At 43.7% G+C, this 15,368-nt stretch overlaps 1 protein-coding gene across 2 annotated transcripts in view; it reads left to right on the plus strand.

The window, feature by feature from the left end:
- tle2b (TLE family member 2, transcriptional corepressor b) overlaps positions 1 to 15,368 on the plus strand; it is a 109,719-nt gene that overhangs the window by 83,944 nt on the left and 10,407 nt on the right. For both annotated transcript variants that reach the window (XM_039766864.1, XM_039766865.1), the window contains exons 12-15: positions 217 to 355; positions 523 to 683; positions 7,881 to 7,957; positions 8,249 to 8,498. In XM_039766864.1, coding sequence (XP_039622798.1) covers positions 217 to 355; positions 523 to 683; positions 7,881 to 7,957; positions 8,249 to 8,498 — 627 coding nt within the window. The remainder of the gene's footprint in view (positions 1 to 216; positions 356 to 522; positions 684 to 7,880; positions 7,958 to 8,248; positions 8,499 to 15,368) is intronic.

Genomic DNA, 15,368 nt, shown 5'->3' on the forward strand with positions numbered 1-15,368 from the left:
CCATGAGGAGGTGCTGTGCCTGGAAATTTCTACATCTTAGTCATTCCAGCTTATCTGAACCCAATAAGAGAAATGCAGAATTTGTACATTTTAGAAAACAATAAAGTCACGACGAGGCACTGCCACATCCATCAGTCCAGGGGTTGGGGGGATTTGACTTTTGGAGAAGCAGAATTGTGTGTCTGATCTCCTTTAAAATCTTTCCTGTCATCTCAGGCGGATAAACCTGGCACACCGGCATTGAAGTCCACCAGCTCATCACCTCTTCAGGATGCCCTGACCCCAGGCCCCGGTCCCAGTTCAGCAACTTGCTTGCGCTTGGTGACCAGTAAGCCCTCAACTGCTGATGCACTTGGTAAGGCCTCATTTTGGACATCCTACATCTGATCCTAAACTTGTAGGGGCTTTAGATGTCTCCTCCACTTGTCCACGAGAGTGCAAATAGTCATTTTTGCTATGTGGTGTCTCCTTTGGTAAAATGCCTCCTGAATGCGTGACCAATTTTCACACCCTACCTTGCAGGTCTGAGGAGCCCACTGGCAATCTCTGGGTCCTATCCGGCTCATTTTGGGGTGGTGTCCCACACCGGTCTCAACGGGGAGCTGTCCAGTCCAGGAACCTACAGTGGACTTCACATCTCCCCACAAATCAGCACCACGGTCAGCTATGGACGGTCACCAGTGGTAAAGTAGACATTGCACCTTTAACTCTGTTAAGAAGTTGACCTCAATGGTTGACCCCATAGATTTAAAAATCTCAATAATTGGTGAGGCTCATTCACACTGTGAGGACCTCTGAGCAAAACAGGGCCACAAAGGGTCAGGGGGGCCTCATGAAGAGTCTTGATGTAGTATGTGCTATCTACTCAGCTGATGAAGAAGTTATTAGATTGTGTTTGATGGCCTATAGATGCAATCTGAATTGAATAACACACCAGAGCCGGCCTTAGGGCGAAGCGAACTAAGCGACCGCTTCAGGCCCACAGCTGGAGGAGGCCCACGGCGCCCAAGGTTTTTTTCCTGTGATGTGACGCTGCTGCGGAGGGCCCAATGGAGCAACAGACTCCTTCACTCCAACCTCTATTACTATTTTTTTTATATATATAATTCACGCGCAACATATTCCGTCACCTAATTACTCCACGTGGACATCTCCACTCGGCACTCCAATCTTCATTACGCTTCACTCAGGCCCGCGCGCCTGTTGCCGCCTCCACGGCTCATCTGTGCCTCTGTCCTCAGTAGGCGGCCACTTACGCTTCAGTCTGGCATGGATTTCAATTGAGCAAGAGATAGTCGAATCTCTTGATTATTCTGAACTTATTCATGAGTTTGCCAGTACCAAGGTTCGAAAAGTGTCTTTTGTGTGAAATAGATTTCAATATCTGCTGGTAAGTTATTTTATATGGTGTAGCAGTAGGGGCCACTATCGCTCCCTTGAACCCTCAGGTACCGCGCCAAACACCAGGTAAAAGTGCAATAATAATTATTTTTATTATTATAATAAAGTGCACCAAGCACCCTCCGCTCTACACAACTCATAAATAAACAACAATCAATAAAAAAATCCTCCAACTCCCAGACACTTAGCCACCCTTCCTCCCAGCTCAGTTCGGTGTCTGGGCTTTCCCAGAGTCCTTTTATACCCCCTGACCCGGAGGTGTTCCTGCCCAACAGTCCACAAGTCCTTATGACTTCCGGGTCTGGGTAAAAGTCTCTCTTCAACCTGGAAGTACGTCAATTCTCCTGTTCACGTGACCAGGACGTACTTCCAGGTTATAGGGCACATAAGAGTCCACGAGCCTCCCTACAGCGACTCCCTGTGGTCCCCAAGGTATCCAGCAGGGCTGTGTATAAAAACTACAAAGTCCATGAGGCCCTGCTGGAATTCGGGGCAAGTCCATGCTGTCGGGAGAGCTCCTCCTGGTGGCCTGGGGGTGGGGGCCGGAAACTCTCACTGGACATCCATCACAACGGAAATCTGAATATCTCGAAAGTATGAAAACAAGCATTAAAACCGAATAAAAATATAAAAACAAAATAATGTGGATCTCATCTTCATAATATATAAAAAATATAAAAAGCAAAAAAAAAAAGTGCTTGGCCTAGCTATTTACCTCCACGTGCTGCCTGGTGGAAACAGCAAAAGCTGGCTAAAATGTAGCTTTATCTGTTAATGTATCGTCACTAAAGACATTTATGCGGGCCCACCACCTCCATCACTCATACCCTTCACTCAGGGTCTTGTACGACAGTCTGCGCTGACAGCCTGTAAATATGGCTCCTGTCAGTGTGTTATGGTTACGGTTGTCAGTGTCAAACGGAAATCGTCAAAAAGTGATGGTTGTAGATGCAGGAAATCGCTTGGCGGCCGGAGCTCTGCCCCAGACCCCCTAGCTGCAGGTCGAAATTGTCTATGGCCGGCTCTGAACACACTTTTAGTGAACGTGTGTATAAACAGGGGTTGTGAGGCCAGTGCAGTTGGGATCAGAACGTATTAAACCCGAATGTGCCGTGTAAGGGACAGAAGAAGGGCCATTCGTCAGCCAAGATGGTACGCTTTGATAGAAAACAAGGTCGAAAATGACCACTAAGTAGAAGACATTTAGACACAAGAAAAGAGAGGAAAGACTTCACCCGGTGACACACGTCTCCCCTCTAGACAAAGGCAAAGAGACATTTCCCACTTACACAGCCGGTACTCTGGCCATCTCAAGAATCGAACGTTCAAACAATAGAACATTTGTGATGAGAACAGGCCATCTAGCCCAACGAGCTTGTCTGGATTGTCCAAAATAACACTAAGTTGAGACCTGAAGGTCACTAAAGTCGGGGGTCCCACCCAAAAGAGTTCAGAAACCTCACAACATGAAGAAAACCTTTCTAACATTTGTGTGAAAACTGCCCTTAAGATGTATTTTAAATGAACAGCCTTGATGCACCATAATTCTGAACACTTCAGTCATGTTACCTCTTAATCTCCATTTGCTTAAACTGAAAAGGTTCAGCTTCTTCGATCTCTCCCCATAGCTCAAACCTTTCATTCATAATCAGCCTTATTGCTCTCCACTGGACTTTCTCTAGTGCTGTTGTGTCTTTTTTTGTAATATGGAGACCAAAACTGAACACAGTGTTGTAGGTGATGCCTCACCAGTGTCTTACTAAGCGTAACCTTAACCTCCCTTCACTTGAACTCCACAGATTGTGAGCGGTAACCTGACATTCTATTAGCCTTCTTGAGCGCTTCTGTCCCCTGTCTGGATGTTGATAATGACAAGTGCACGATGACTCCCAGGTCCTTCTCATAAGGGGTGCTTTCAATTTTCAGATTATGTATTCAGATTGAACATTTTTACTTCCTACATGCAATATTTTACATTTACTTACATTAAATTTCACCTGCCACAAATCAGCTCCGTCCTGCATGCTGTCCATGTCCCTGTTTAGCTGATTATCTGCCATCCTGTCAAACGTGGTGTCATCTGCAGACTTAACCTGCTTGTTTTTTATATTCATATCCGCATAACTTATACAAGGTTTATCAATTAAATAACGACACAATAACTCACTTTTATTTATATAACAATTCTAATGTTTGTCCCCTTCAATATACTCCCCATTTGCAATTACGCACCGATGAAGTCTTGGTTTCCACTGGTCGAAGGCGTGGAGCAGGTCAGTTTCTGTCAGCTGTTTCAAGACATCAGACATTTTCTTCTTTACTTCTTTTTGACCTCCATTGACTCAAAACGTGCTCCTTTAAGCCAGTGGTTCCTGAACTGTGGGGCGGGCCCCCCTAGCAGGGGTCCGAAGTAACGTAAAAGGGGGCGCAAAGATGTGATAAAAAGAAAGCAAGAATCAAAAATCTGAAAAATACATCTATTGAAACCAAAACAAATGAACTTAAACTACATTCTGATACTAAATAAAATAAATATAGAGTTCGATAAAAGTTAAGTAGGGGTAATAAAATATGCATCTATGATATATCATTAATTAAAAAAGAACAAATTGGTATTAGTGGGCTCCCTTCAAAAAAACGGTAGGGGGGCGCGATTAGAACTTATGAAAACTCGGGACGCGAATACTTAAAGGTTGAGAAGCGCTGCTTTAAGCACCAATTTCAATTTAAGTAAAATGCACAGGCATGATTCATGCAGTCTTCCCCGTAAGCTTCAATAAGCATTTGAAAAGATTCCATTGGTATCTTGTTCAGTTTTACAAAAAAATTCAAATTGATGCGTTGCTCAACTTTTAAACTTAGCAGGATTCCGGCACACAACTCTATTAAACGGTGACAGACAATGAACTAAACGGCAGAGAGTGTTGTCGTTTGTCGTGCACATTTGGACAGGTTTAAACCTGCATGGCAAGTGCTCAGAATCAGTGGTCACTGCTTTGTTTAAGAGAGAAATACAATTTCGTTATTATTAAACAGACGTCATACATAATAAAAATAGGAGCAGACCCTGCCCTGACCCTGAGGGACACCACTTTTAGCATCACCTAATTTTGATGTTTATGGAAAAATGTCTCCACTACACCCCTGCTAAACTGAAAAGCAAACAGATGGAAAAGTCAATAAGCAGGCTGTGACACTCTGGGCAACCACTAAACATGGACACTGGAGAGTGAGTGCCTCCCTATTCCAACATGACTAGATGGAGCAGATATACATAAACGAGAAAATATATTTTTCCTACTGCTAAACTCCAAATGGCACCTTTGCTTCTTCTCCTCCTTTTGGCTGCTCCTGTTAGGGGTCGCCACAGTAGATCATCTTCTTCCATATCTTTCTGTCCTCTGCATCTTGTTCTGTTACACCCATCCTCTCTCACCACATCCATAAACCTTCTCTTAGGCCTTCCTCTTTTCCTCTTGCCTGGCAGCTCTATCCTTAACATCCTTTTCCCAATATACTCAGCGTCTCTCCTCTGCACATGTCCAAACCAACACAATCTCGCCTCTCTGACTTTGTCTCCCAACCGTCCAACTTGAGCTGACCCTCTAATGTCCTCATTTCTAATCCTGTTCATCCTCATCACACCCAATGCAAATCTTAGCATATTTAACTCTGCCACCTCCAGCTCTGTCTCCTATTTTCTGGTCAGTGCCACTGTTTCCATCCCATATAACATAGCTGGTCTCACTACCATCCTGTAGACCTTCCCTTTCACTCTTGCTGAAACCCGTTTGTCACAAATCACTCCTGACACTCTCAAGACAAATAAATTCAGGGCACCAATCCACTGCAGGGCTCACTCGCACAAGGCCAATTTTAGATTGCTAACTAACTTAACGTGTATGTGTTTGGGGAAACAAATACTGCAGTAAAAGCAGCATAAGATCACACAGGGAAGGCATTTAAAGTCCATATGGGCCACACCATCTCTTCATTTATTTCTTCCAGGCTCCCTTACTAAATATTTAAAGACTCCATTAGTAAGGCATCTTCCCTTTAGTCATTTCCTCAGATTTGTAAATTTCCTGCTTTGCTTGCCCTTTGCTCATTTGTTTGTGTCCCCCGCATGGCACTAGAGAGAGGGAGCTTGGCAAGATGCAGGTATACCATTACGGTGGTATACAGACGACCCCTGAAATTCGCAGAGGGTTACGTTCCCAGAGCACCCATGAATTGTGAGAAACCACGAATTTTGGATGTGGTCAGAAAAATGCCTATCAATACTTATTTTTATAGTTTAAACCCTAAATCTTCTTTTCTTTCAGCTGCTCCCATTAGGGCTCACCACAGCAGATCGTCTTCTTCCATATCTTCCTGACCTCTAGATCTTGTTCTGTCACACCCATCACCTGCATGTCCTCTCTCACCACATCCATAAACCTTCTCTTAGGCCTTCCTCTTTTCCTCTTACCTGGCAGCTCTATCCTTAACATCCTTCTCCCAATATACCCAGCACCTCTCATCTGCACGTGTCCAAACCAACGCAAACTCGCTTCTCTGAATTTGTTTCCCAACTGTCCCACCTGAGCCGACCCTCTAATGTCCTCATTTCTAATCCTGTCCATCCTCGTCACGCCCAATGCAAATCTTCACATCTTTAACTCTACCACCTCCAGCTCTGTCTTCTGCTTTCTGGTCAGTGCCACCGTCTCCAACCCATATAACATAGCTGGTCTCACTACGGTCCTGTAGACCTTCCCTTTCACTCTTGCTGATATCCGTCTGTCACAAATCACTCCTGACACTCTTCTTCACCCATTCCACCCTGCCTGCACTCTCTTTTTCACTTCCCTTCCACAATCCCCATTACTCTGTACTGTTGATCCCAAGTATTTAAACTCATCCACCTTTGCCAACTCTACTCCCTGCATCCTCACCATTCCACTGACCTCCCTCTCATTCACGCACATGTATTCTGTCTTGTTCCTACTGACCTTCATTCCTCTCCTCTTTAGAGCAAATCTCCACCTCTCCAGGGTCTCCTCAACCTGCTCCCGACTATTGCTACAGATCACAGTGTCGTCAGCAAACATCATAATCCACGGGGACTCCTGTCTAATCTCGTCTGTCAATCTGTCCATTACCATTGCAAATAAGAAAGGCTCAGAGCCGCTCCCTGATATAATCCCACCTCCACGTTGAATGTATCCATCACTTCTAGCGCAGATCTCACAACAGTCACACTTCCCTCGTACATATCCTGTACAACTCTTACGTACTTCTCTGCCACTCCCGACTTCATACAATACCACAGCTTCTCTCTTGAGGCACCCTGTCTTATGCTTTCTCCAGGTTCATAAAGATGCAATGCAGCTCCTTCTGGCCTTCTCTGAACTTCTCCATCAACACCCTCAGAGCAAACATCACATCTGTGGTGCTTTTTCTTGGCATAAAACCATACTGCTGCTCACGAATCATCACCTCACTTCTTAACCTAACTTCCACTACTCTTTCCCATACCTTAATGCTGTGGCTCATCAATTTTATTCCCCTGTAGTTATTGCAGTCCTGCACATTACCCTTATTCCTAAATATCAGCACCAGTACACTTCTTCTCCACTCCTCAGGCATCCTCTCACTTTCCAAGATTCCATTGAAAAATCTGGTTAAAAACTCCACTGTCTTCTCTCCTAAACACCTCCATGTTTCCACAGGTATGTCATCTGGACCAATGGACTTCCCATTCTTCATCCTCTTCATAGCTGTCCTTACTTCCTTCTTGCTAATCCATTGCACTTCTTGATTCACTATCTCCACATCATCCAACCTTTTCTCTCTCTCATTCTCTTCATTCATCAGCCTCTCAAAGTACTCTGTTCATCTGCTCAGCACACTCTCCTCGCTTGTATGTTTCCATCTTTATCCTTTATCACCCTAACCTGCTTTCCCAGCTCGGCTCCTCTGTCTAGCCATTTGGTCCATTTCTTCCTCTTTAGTGTCCAACTCATCATACGTTAAATGACACAATAAATGACACCTTTGGTACACTGAACATTTACAGGATAGGAGACACCACGCATTTATTGTCCCTGCTCCACGGGGAAGTTCTCAAGCAGAGCAATGTGTAAGGAAACAACTTTGCTAGACCAGCCAGCTTGTGTACTGGGAAACTGGAAATCATCCTCCAGTTCCACTCCTGCTAGACTGGATCGGCAGGATACCAAAGTACCGGGCATGAAACACATTACACCTTCAATGTTACTGAGACTGGACATGTCATGTATCTAGAACCTCTTAATTGCCCCCTACTACTCTTAGCGAGGACACTTCAGATTTCCAAGTTGAGTGACGGCTCTGTGTGTTTCTGTCTTGTAATTGTTTCAGCTGATGAAGATGGGATGGACTGAGAGTGCTTAGATTGGACTCTGTTAGTTGACATTTTGACATGCTGACGTGTTTCCTGTCCTCTCTTGCCCTAGGTTGCCTATGAGTCCCGCTCACACTTAAGGACGCCAGGCCTGTCAGCCACGCTGCCTCCTGTCACCGGTGGAAAGCCGTAAGTTCACTCAGATGGACTCCAATGAGGTGTCTGCCAGGAGGTTTTAGCACTTGGTTTGTCATCGTACGCTGGTAGAGAGGGTTATGCTGTCATTGTCACCATGCATCACCATTCAGTTTCAGAATTTGGCTTTCTTGAAGCAGTTTTAGGAGCTGAGTGATCCACGTTTATTTGTACTGCTGAACAGACACATATTAACTTATAAAATGTATTTTAAGAATAAGATAACAAAACACCTGCCCTGAGATGTTTGAGCACCACTTGACTTGTGTGCCGTTCTGCCCGCAGAGCCTACTCCTTCCATGTGAGCGGAGACGGTCAGATGCAGCCAGTTCCGTTCCCACCCGACGCCCTGATTGGTTCCGGTATCCCACGCCACGCCCGGCAGATGCACACTCTCAGTCATGGCGAGGTGGTGTGCGCTGTGACCATCAGCAACTCGACGCGGCACGTCTACACCGGGGGCAAAGGCTGCGTCAAGATGTGGGATGTGAGTCAGCTGACTGCCAAGAGCCCAGTGGCCCAGCTTGACTGCCTGGTAAGCACAACTTCCCTCTCTCTTCATAGCATTCAGGGCTGGGTAAGAAGGACTAGACATCTGTCAAGAGGCCTACTTGGTTAGAGAGCTTTAAGGCTGTTAGAGCGGCGGCAGCTTTTTCATCTTTTTTGTTTATTGAAATAAACAAAGGGTTGGTCATTAAAAGCTAAAACGAGGTGGGGTGGGGGGCTGGATTTGTACAATAGGGACTGCAATAGAAGTCCACTTTAAAATCCACTCGGTTGGCCAAGAGGAGGAACAAGGAACCTTTTAACTGAAGGATCAAAACGCCGCAAAAAACAAAACACGACAAGGTAGGAAAGTTCAGAGGACTCGACCAAAGAGAGCTTAGAGACTCGTCAAATCCAGGAACCATTCAAATGGAAATGAAAGTGTCCCATGGTGCTTCAGGCCGGCCGGATGATGTTAAAGCAGAGCGGCCCTTTAGAGTCCTACAGGCTGTAATCTATTCACACTGACCTAAACCTGCTGTATGTCATGTGGGGACATATACTCCAGATGGGGACAACCATTGTGTAGCAGGTAGCGGGGTCTTCAGCTGCTAGGGTGCACCCTTACCTATGGTGCTGTTTCACCCGAGACTGTACTATGTGCAGACCATTTATTAATAATAATATTAATAATAATAATACATTTTATTTCAAGGTGCCTTTCTAAACAGCCAAGGACACTATCCAAACAATAAAATCATAAAACCAACACAAAAAATAAACAACCATGCATGTAAACATACAAATATACATATTCATAAATCTATGGAACTGAAAATACAGCAATAAGAACACAGCCTAAAGTCGTGTAGTGTAAGGTGATCTAAACAGATAAGACTTAAGACGGGATTTGAAGATGGATAGGAAATCTGTGTCCCGAATGTTTAGTGGCAGTCAACTCCAGGGACGGGGAGCACGACGACTAAATGCCCTGAAACCCATTGTGACCCGGCATGCAGGGAGGGTACTGATGAGAAGACCAGATGTGGAGGACCTAAGAGTGCGGTAAACACGTTTGAGGTCAGAGGGGTATAATGGAGCACAGCTATGAACTGCTTTGAAGGGAAGTTGAAAGAATTTTAAAATCGGTGTGAAATTTTACTGGACGCCCATGAAGCTGTTTAAGAGACGCAGTAATGTGTTGCATGGAAGAGGTTTGAGTTACAATACGGGCAATACGAGGAGAAGCTTATGAGGGAGACCAAAGAGAACAGAATTACAAGAATCAATCGATGTGTGTCTTTGTGTTTCTGCTTAACTGACTTGAGGACTATCACTCCCAGTATGCTCACTGGGCAGGTGGGACCTCAGCCACTAAGGTTCTAGTGCTGTTTCACCCAAAAACTACACCAAGCATGGACGTCACTGAGGATGCCTCCCCTCACCTCTACTGACCTGGAATGAAATAATAAGTTCTTAATTCTCAGATGAGACACCACAGGCTAAATAATAGTAAAGGCAAACTGTTCTCTTATATAATATAATTTACACGCTTTGAGCATGGGAAAGGCGCTTCTTCATCTTCTTGTTTCGGCTGCTCCCATTAGGGGTTGCCACAGTGGATCATCTTCTTCCATATCTTTCTGTCCTCTCCATCTTGTTCTGTTACACCCATCACCTGCATGTCCTCTCTCACCACATCCATAAACCTCCTCTTAGGCCTTCCTCTTTTCCTCTTGCCTGGCAGCTCTATCTTTAACATCCTTCTCCCAATATACCCAGCGTCTCTCCCCTGCACATGTCCAGACCAGCGCAGTCTCACCTCTCTGACTTTGTCTCCCAACCGTCCAACTTGAGATGACCCTCTAATGTCCTCATGTCTAATTCTGGCTATCGTCAATGCAAATCTTAGCATCTTTAACTCTGCTACCTCCAGCTCTGTCTCCTGCTTTTTGGTCAGTACCACCGTCTCCAGTCCATATAACATAGCTGCTCTCACTACCGTCCTGTAGTGAGAAACGTAATATAAATAAAATATATTATTATTATTATTATTAATATTATTATTAAGTATAATACCATAAGGAGAATCATAAGTGCTTCATAAACCTGCAGCTATTTGAAGATTTCTGTCCAGGTGGCACATTTCTTAGCCACAGAGCCCCTCCAAAGGTTTACTGTCATTCACAGGTGGTAAAGAAGACCCCCCATCTCTAGGTTATTGTCTTGTTTATATCTCCTATCTATTAACCCTTTTGGCCCTGACATCAAATTACTAGTACAGCACAGGTATGTTTGCAGCCATTGGAGAAGGGTGTTGTTACTGTTAGTACAGACTGGAGAGACTGACATACAGTCCGCGAAACACGGAAGTAAAACAAGTAGTATTGAAGTATTTGGCAGCTATAGTGATAATTGTTTTGTTTTTTTTTCATTTTTGAGCTTCATAGAAACCCCAAAGGTAGAATATCTCACACAATTATTTTTCCCATAAAAACATAAAACCCAGGGCAGAAAGGGTTAAAACCGTATCACAATTGCCGACTCTTCCATGGATTTTCAGTGGCAGCCTTCATTTACGTAATCTTAGTGAGTCGGAGGCAGTTGGCGGTCATCTCCCGAGAAGCAAGTCGTATAATGTGACATCCCCAGTGACTCACTCTGGTAAAATCAAACAGCCTTGACTTTAATCGCATGAGAGCTGCCAACTAATGAGTGTTCATCTGGAAGTACAATCAGACGGCCACCTAGAGCGCGGTCATCTGAGGGGCTCTGTTGATGAATGTTAAGGGGTAGGGGAACACGGCCTCCACTCTCCCAGGTCATCAAACTCTGATGATACTTAGTGGGCGCTGTTATCTGGTGGGTGCCATTTATGAAAGTAAAAGTGGGCATGCTGCATTCACCAAGGGACGTGCGTTCCTTAAAGTCAGTGGCATACACAAAGGGATGTCATTTGTGCAGCTGGAGGGGCACGCACTCTGAATACCAAAGAGGACTCCCTGACACAGGCTATCAAAGCCCCAACTTCCCACTTATGAACAACAAGGGGTGACGTCCATCCACCCCACCTAGTGCTCCAAATGGGCTTTGACTGGCACAGAGTAAAATGCATATAACACAGCAACGAGGAATAAACATGCTGGTGTTATGGGCATCACAAACAGAACAGAAGCTCATCTGTCGGGCATCTTGTGTTTTATGTACCACAACAGAATGGAAAAATAGAGAAACAAAAGGGCCATGACTGAGGCTGAACTCACTGTACCTGATAACTCGTCAGGGTGTCACAGAAAGGAGCAAACACGACTGTGCTTGACATGCCCAGCAATGTTGACATGCCCAGCAATGTTGTGACATTTACTCAGCACACGCTGTCTGCAAGTCTGACATACCTCACTAGACTAGAAGCTGTGTAATGTGACATTGGCTGTAGGCACAGCCATCCTGTGAGTGCTGAGTGATGGCTCCTTGCTATTCCTATCCACCTTAACAAAATGATAAGTGTCTGTGCGTCTGTCTTTGTGTGTCCATCCAGTTGCTGTGTCATTTCAGAATATGGCGCAGCCCAAAACATTTTTAGAAATAAAATGCATTGCAGTTGTCATTCTAATAGAAGGTGGATCTCAAACATTATTGTAATACTGCTTTTATGAATCCCAAACCAAATAGCACATAAGAGACATAAACATTGCATTTGACCTTCCAACAGATGGTGCATCACAAACATTTTTAGTGATGCATTTTAGTACTACAAATGTCTGTGATGTGCCATCTCTAGGAATGACAAATGCAAAGCATTTTATTATTACATGCAGTACAAAATACATCTCAATGGATGGTGAACTGCAAACATTACCTCCGAGGTCCACGTTGATTACTTGGACTTCAACCCATTTTAGATGGGTAGCTCACCTGGTTCTAATTAAAATGTTAAAAACAGTAAATAATTAATATTCAAGTACTGTCAACCCACCTTATCCTCAGGTTAGGCAGTTTTGATCCACTGCAGTTTGAAATTATTAAAAACAAAATTCAGAACATGCTCACAAGAGAACATTTGGAATTCCCACAAGAAACAACATGTGCAGGCTGCTGCTGCCGTGGCACGGCGTACCCAAGCCCAGCCAGCCCTCCACCCCTGTGTACACTTCGCCCACGCAATCGTCTTTATGCTTTTGTACAAATCCTGAGCATCTGTGGATGTTGCATATCTGCTGGGGGTCCTGCAACCACATAAGGTAATAAGATATGATTGAACTGTTTGTCAAACAGAAAAGGATGTAAACAATTTAATTTACAACCAAATCAGACAACAATGCTAAAACAAAGGCCAGCTGTTAGGCCTGAACTGAGCCCAGCATTTCTAGTAGCCACTTCAGCATTGCAGTCTGTAGCACAAAGTCCAGGGGCCTCATGCATAACGTCGTGCATGGAATTCACACTAAAATGTGGCATATGGACAAAAGTGGAAATGTTTGTACGCACAAAAAAATCCAGAAGCATATATCTATGCGAACGCCAACTTCCACGTTCTTCCGCTACATAGATCCCATCCCAGAATTACGCCTCTTTAAATATGCAAATCAATATAAATAGCCCTTAAGCTCAATGTTCTGTGAAATGGCAATGGCAAAAGCACAGGGGGGAGATAGAAGAATTTCAGTGAATACCAAGTGGAGGCAAAGAAAAACGTACTATTTGTTGGTTTAAGCAGAGATATAAACAAGAAAAGGAAGTTGATCGAGTGACATAGAGTGTCGAAGAAACTTGGAAGTTCAAGTTCACTAAGTCGTGCAGTCCCAGAAATAAAAAAGAACTTGTCAGATATCAAAGTCGCTGTGAAAAGGCGACCGTCTGAAATGTCATATAAAAGCTTATTAGGGTACAGAGAAAAAAAATAAGGACACAGTGAGAAAAAAGCTTGAAATGTCAACTTTAATCTCGAAATTTCCACTTTATTCACGTAGTTTATTTTGTCATTAAAGTAGAACATCATAAACTTCATCTTTAAATCATTTAATTTACTAGTTTCTCAAATCCCATTGTAACTACAGTAGCACATTAAATGCTTTGTTTTGTATGTGATCTTCTCTCTGCTCTGTGTGTGAGAATCACTACTTGCTTCTTAAACCGGCTCTCTTCCTCCGTCAGGACACAGAATCCATTACATTCGTGATATTACAGCTCTCTGAATAATTAAAATACTGAGATATATACTTGATATAATTTTCATGATGATAGGAGTTAACACATGTTATTAAACATGGGAACACGGTGGCGCAGTATTAGCGATGAGCCTCCCGTAAGATGCTTGCTGTGCCGTGTGCGACCTTCGATGAAATAATTTATTGCAGCAGTATTGTCTCTTTCAAACATACTAACCCCCAGTTCCTGTCCTTACTTTTCTTTCTCCAAATACCCAATCGCCACACAATCAGCTCTGTAATAGACTTTAAGCCACCTGTAAGCTGAGAACGCTGAATCTTCAAAACTTTTAAAGAACATTGAAATATCTTCGTAGCACGTGTTTAATTATTCCATCCATCTATCCATCCAGTGTCATGCCAACCCCAACAAGAATACAGCGCGAGGCAGAAACAATCACTGAACTAGCTAGCGCTGCGACACCGTGTCCTCACATGTTTAATTATTAACAGTATAGATTATTTAAATGAAGTTAGTTTTATCTGTATAATAAACATATTTTCCTGCATTTCATCTTAAAAATGATATCGTCATCATATGTAAATACGCGCTTTATAAAGCGGCTCAGGTTGTGAGATATTATAACTGTAGTGTAAGTTTACAGTGAGGTAGTTGTACTTATAAGTACAAACAGTTCTACAAGGAGCACTTGATGGACTGATTGAGTGCGTTTAGAGCTCTTGGGATGAAACTCTTTCTGAACCGTGAGGTCCTTACAGGAAAGGCTCTGAAGCGTTTGCCATGTGACAGCAGGCTCAGCATGGCTGAGGCAGCTTGTGCTTGACGCTCTATCCTAATAATTTTCTTTCCAGTCAGCTGCTGTAGAGCTGTGATTCCACAATCAGACACAGTGATATAAATACTCCGAGTGGTGCAGTGAGATTAATATGGAAAAAGATGACCTGCTGTGGCAACCCCTAACGGGAGCAGCTGAAAGAAGAAGAAGAAGGTGCAGTGAGAGGAACAACGCTAAAGCAGTTATGATATTTGGAATAGTTTGGCCATTCCGTGGACCATTATATTGTTACAAGTTAATTACAATAAACTGATAAACAATATGCGATTAATTTCAGTGTATTTATAAAGCCGTGTCAGGGATGTGGAACTAAAAAAGAAAGGGAAACCACACTGGAACAAAAGCACTGCTTTGACGCTGGGTGCTGCCAGTCTGCAAAGCCGAGCGGAGAACTTGAGTATGCCAGGGTTTTAGCTAGCATGAGAATGTGCGTGGCTTTACTCCAAGTTTAGGTTTATACATCGTGATTTGAGCTTTGAAATGGGAGTATGCGACATTTTTGCACATTCACCATTTATACGAGGCCCCATGTGTGCCTCCATAATTGGAGAAGAACCCACACAGACACACAGAGACGGCGCGGACTCAACACAGATGGCGACCAGTCGCTGGAGGAGAGTGGAGATGTGTGCGTGTTGATGTAAGATTTTGACTGTTTTTCGAGACATGTGACAGTACTGTCCCTATAAAGGTATGTGAGCCGGTGGCACTAAGCACCTGTTAAGATCTGCCATTTATCTTTTATTATTTATAGCTTCTCTTTGGCTTCTAAAAAGAACTGGAGCTTCATTTTGTGGTCACGGAACCTTGTTGTTGGTTTTTGAATCAGACGCATTTCTAACCGTGTCTAAAAAATAATTTTAATTCTCTTGTGTTGTCAGCTTGTTTTTATTTTAGAGCACTCCAAGCTAGTGA

This window comes from Polypterus senegalus, chromosome 10 (assembly GCF_016835505.1).
Source record: "Polypterus senegalus isolate Bchr_013 chromosome 10, ASM1683550v1, whole genome shotgun sequence".
NCBI classification, from domain to species: domain Eukaryota; kingdom Metazoa; phylum Chordata; class Cladistia; order Polypteriformes; family Polypteridae; genus Polypterus; species Polypterus senegalus.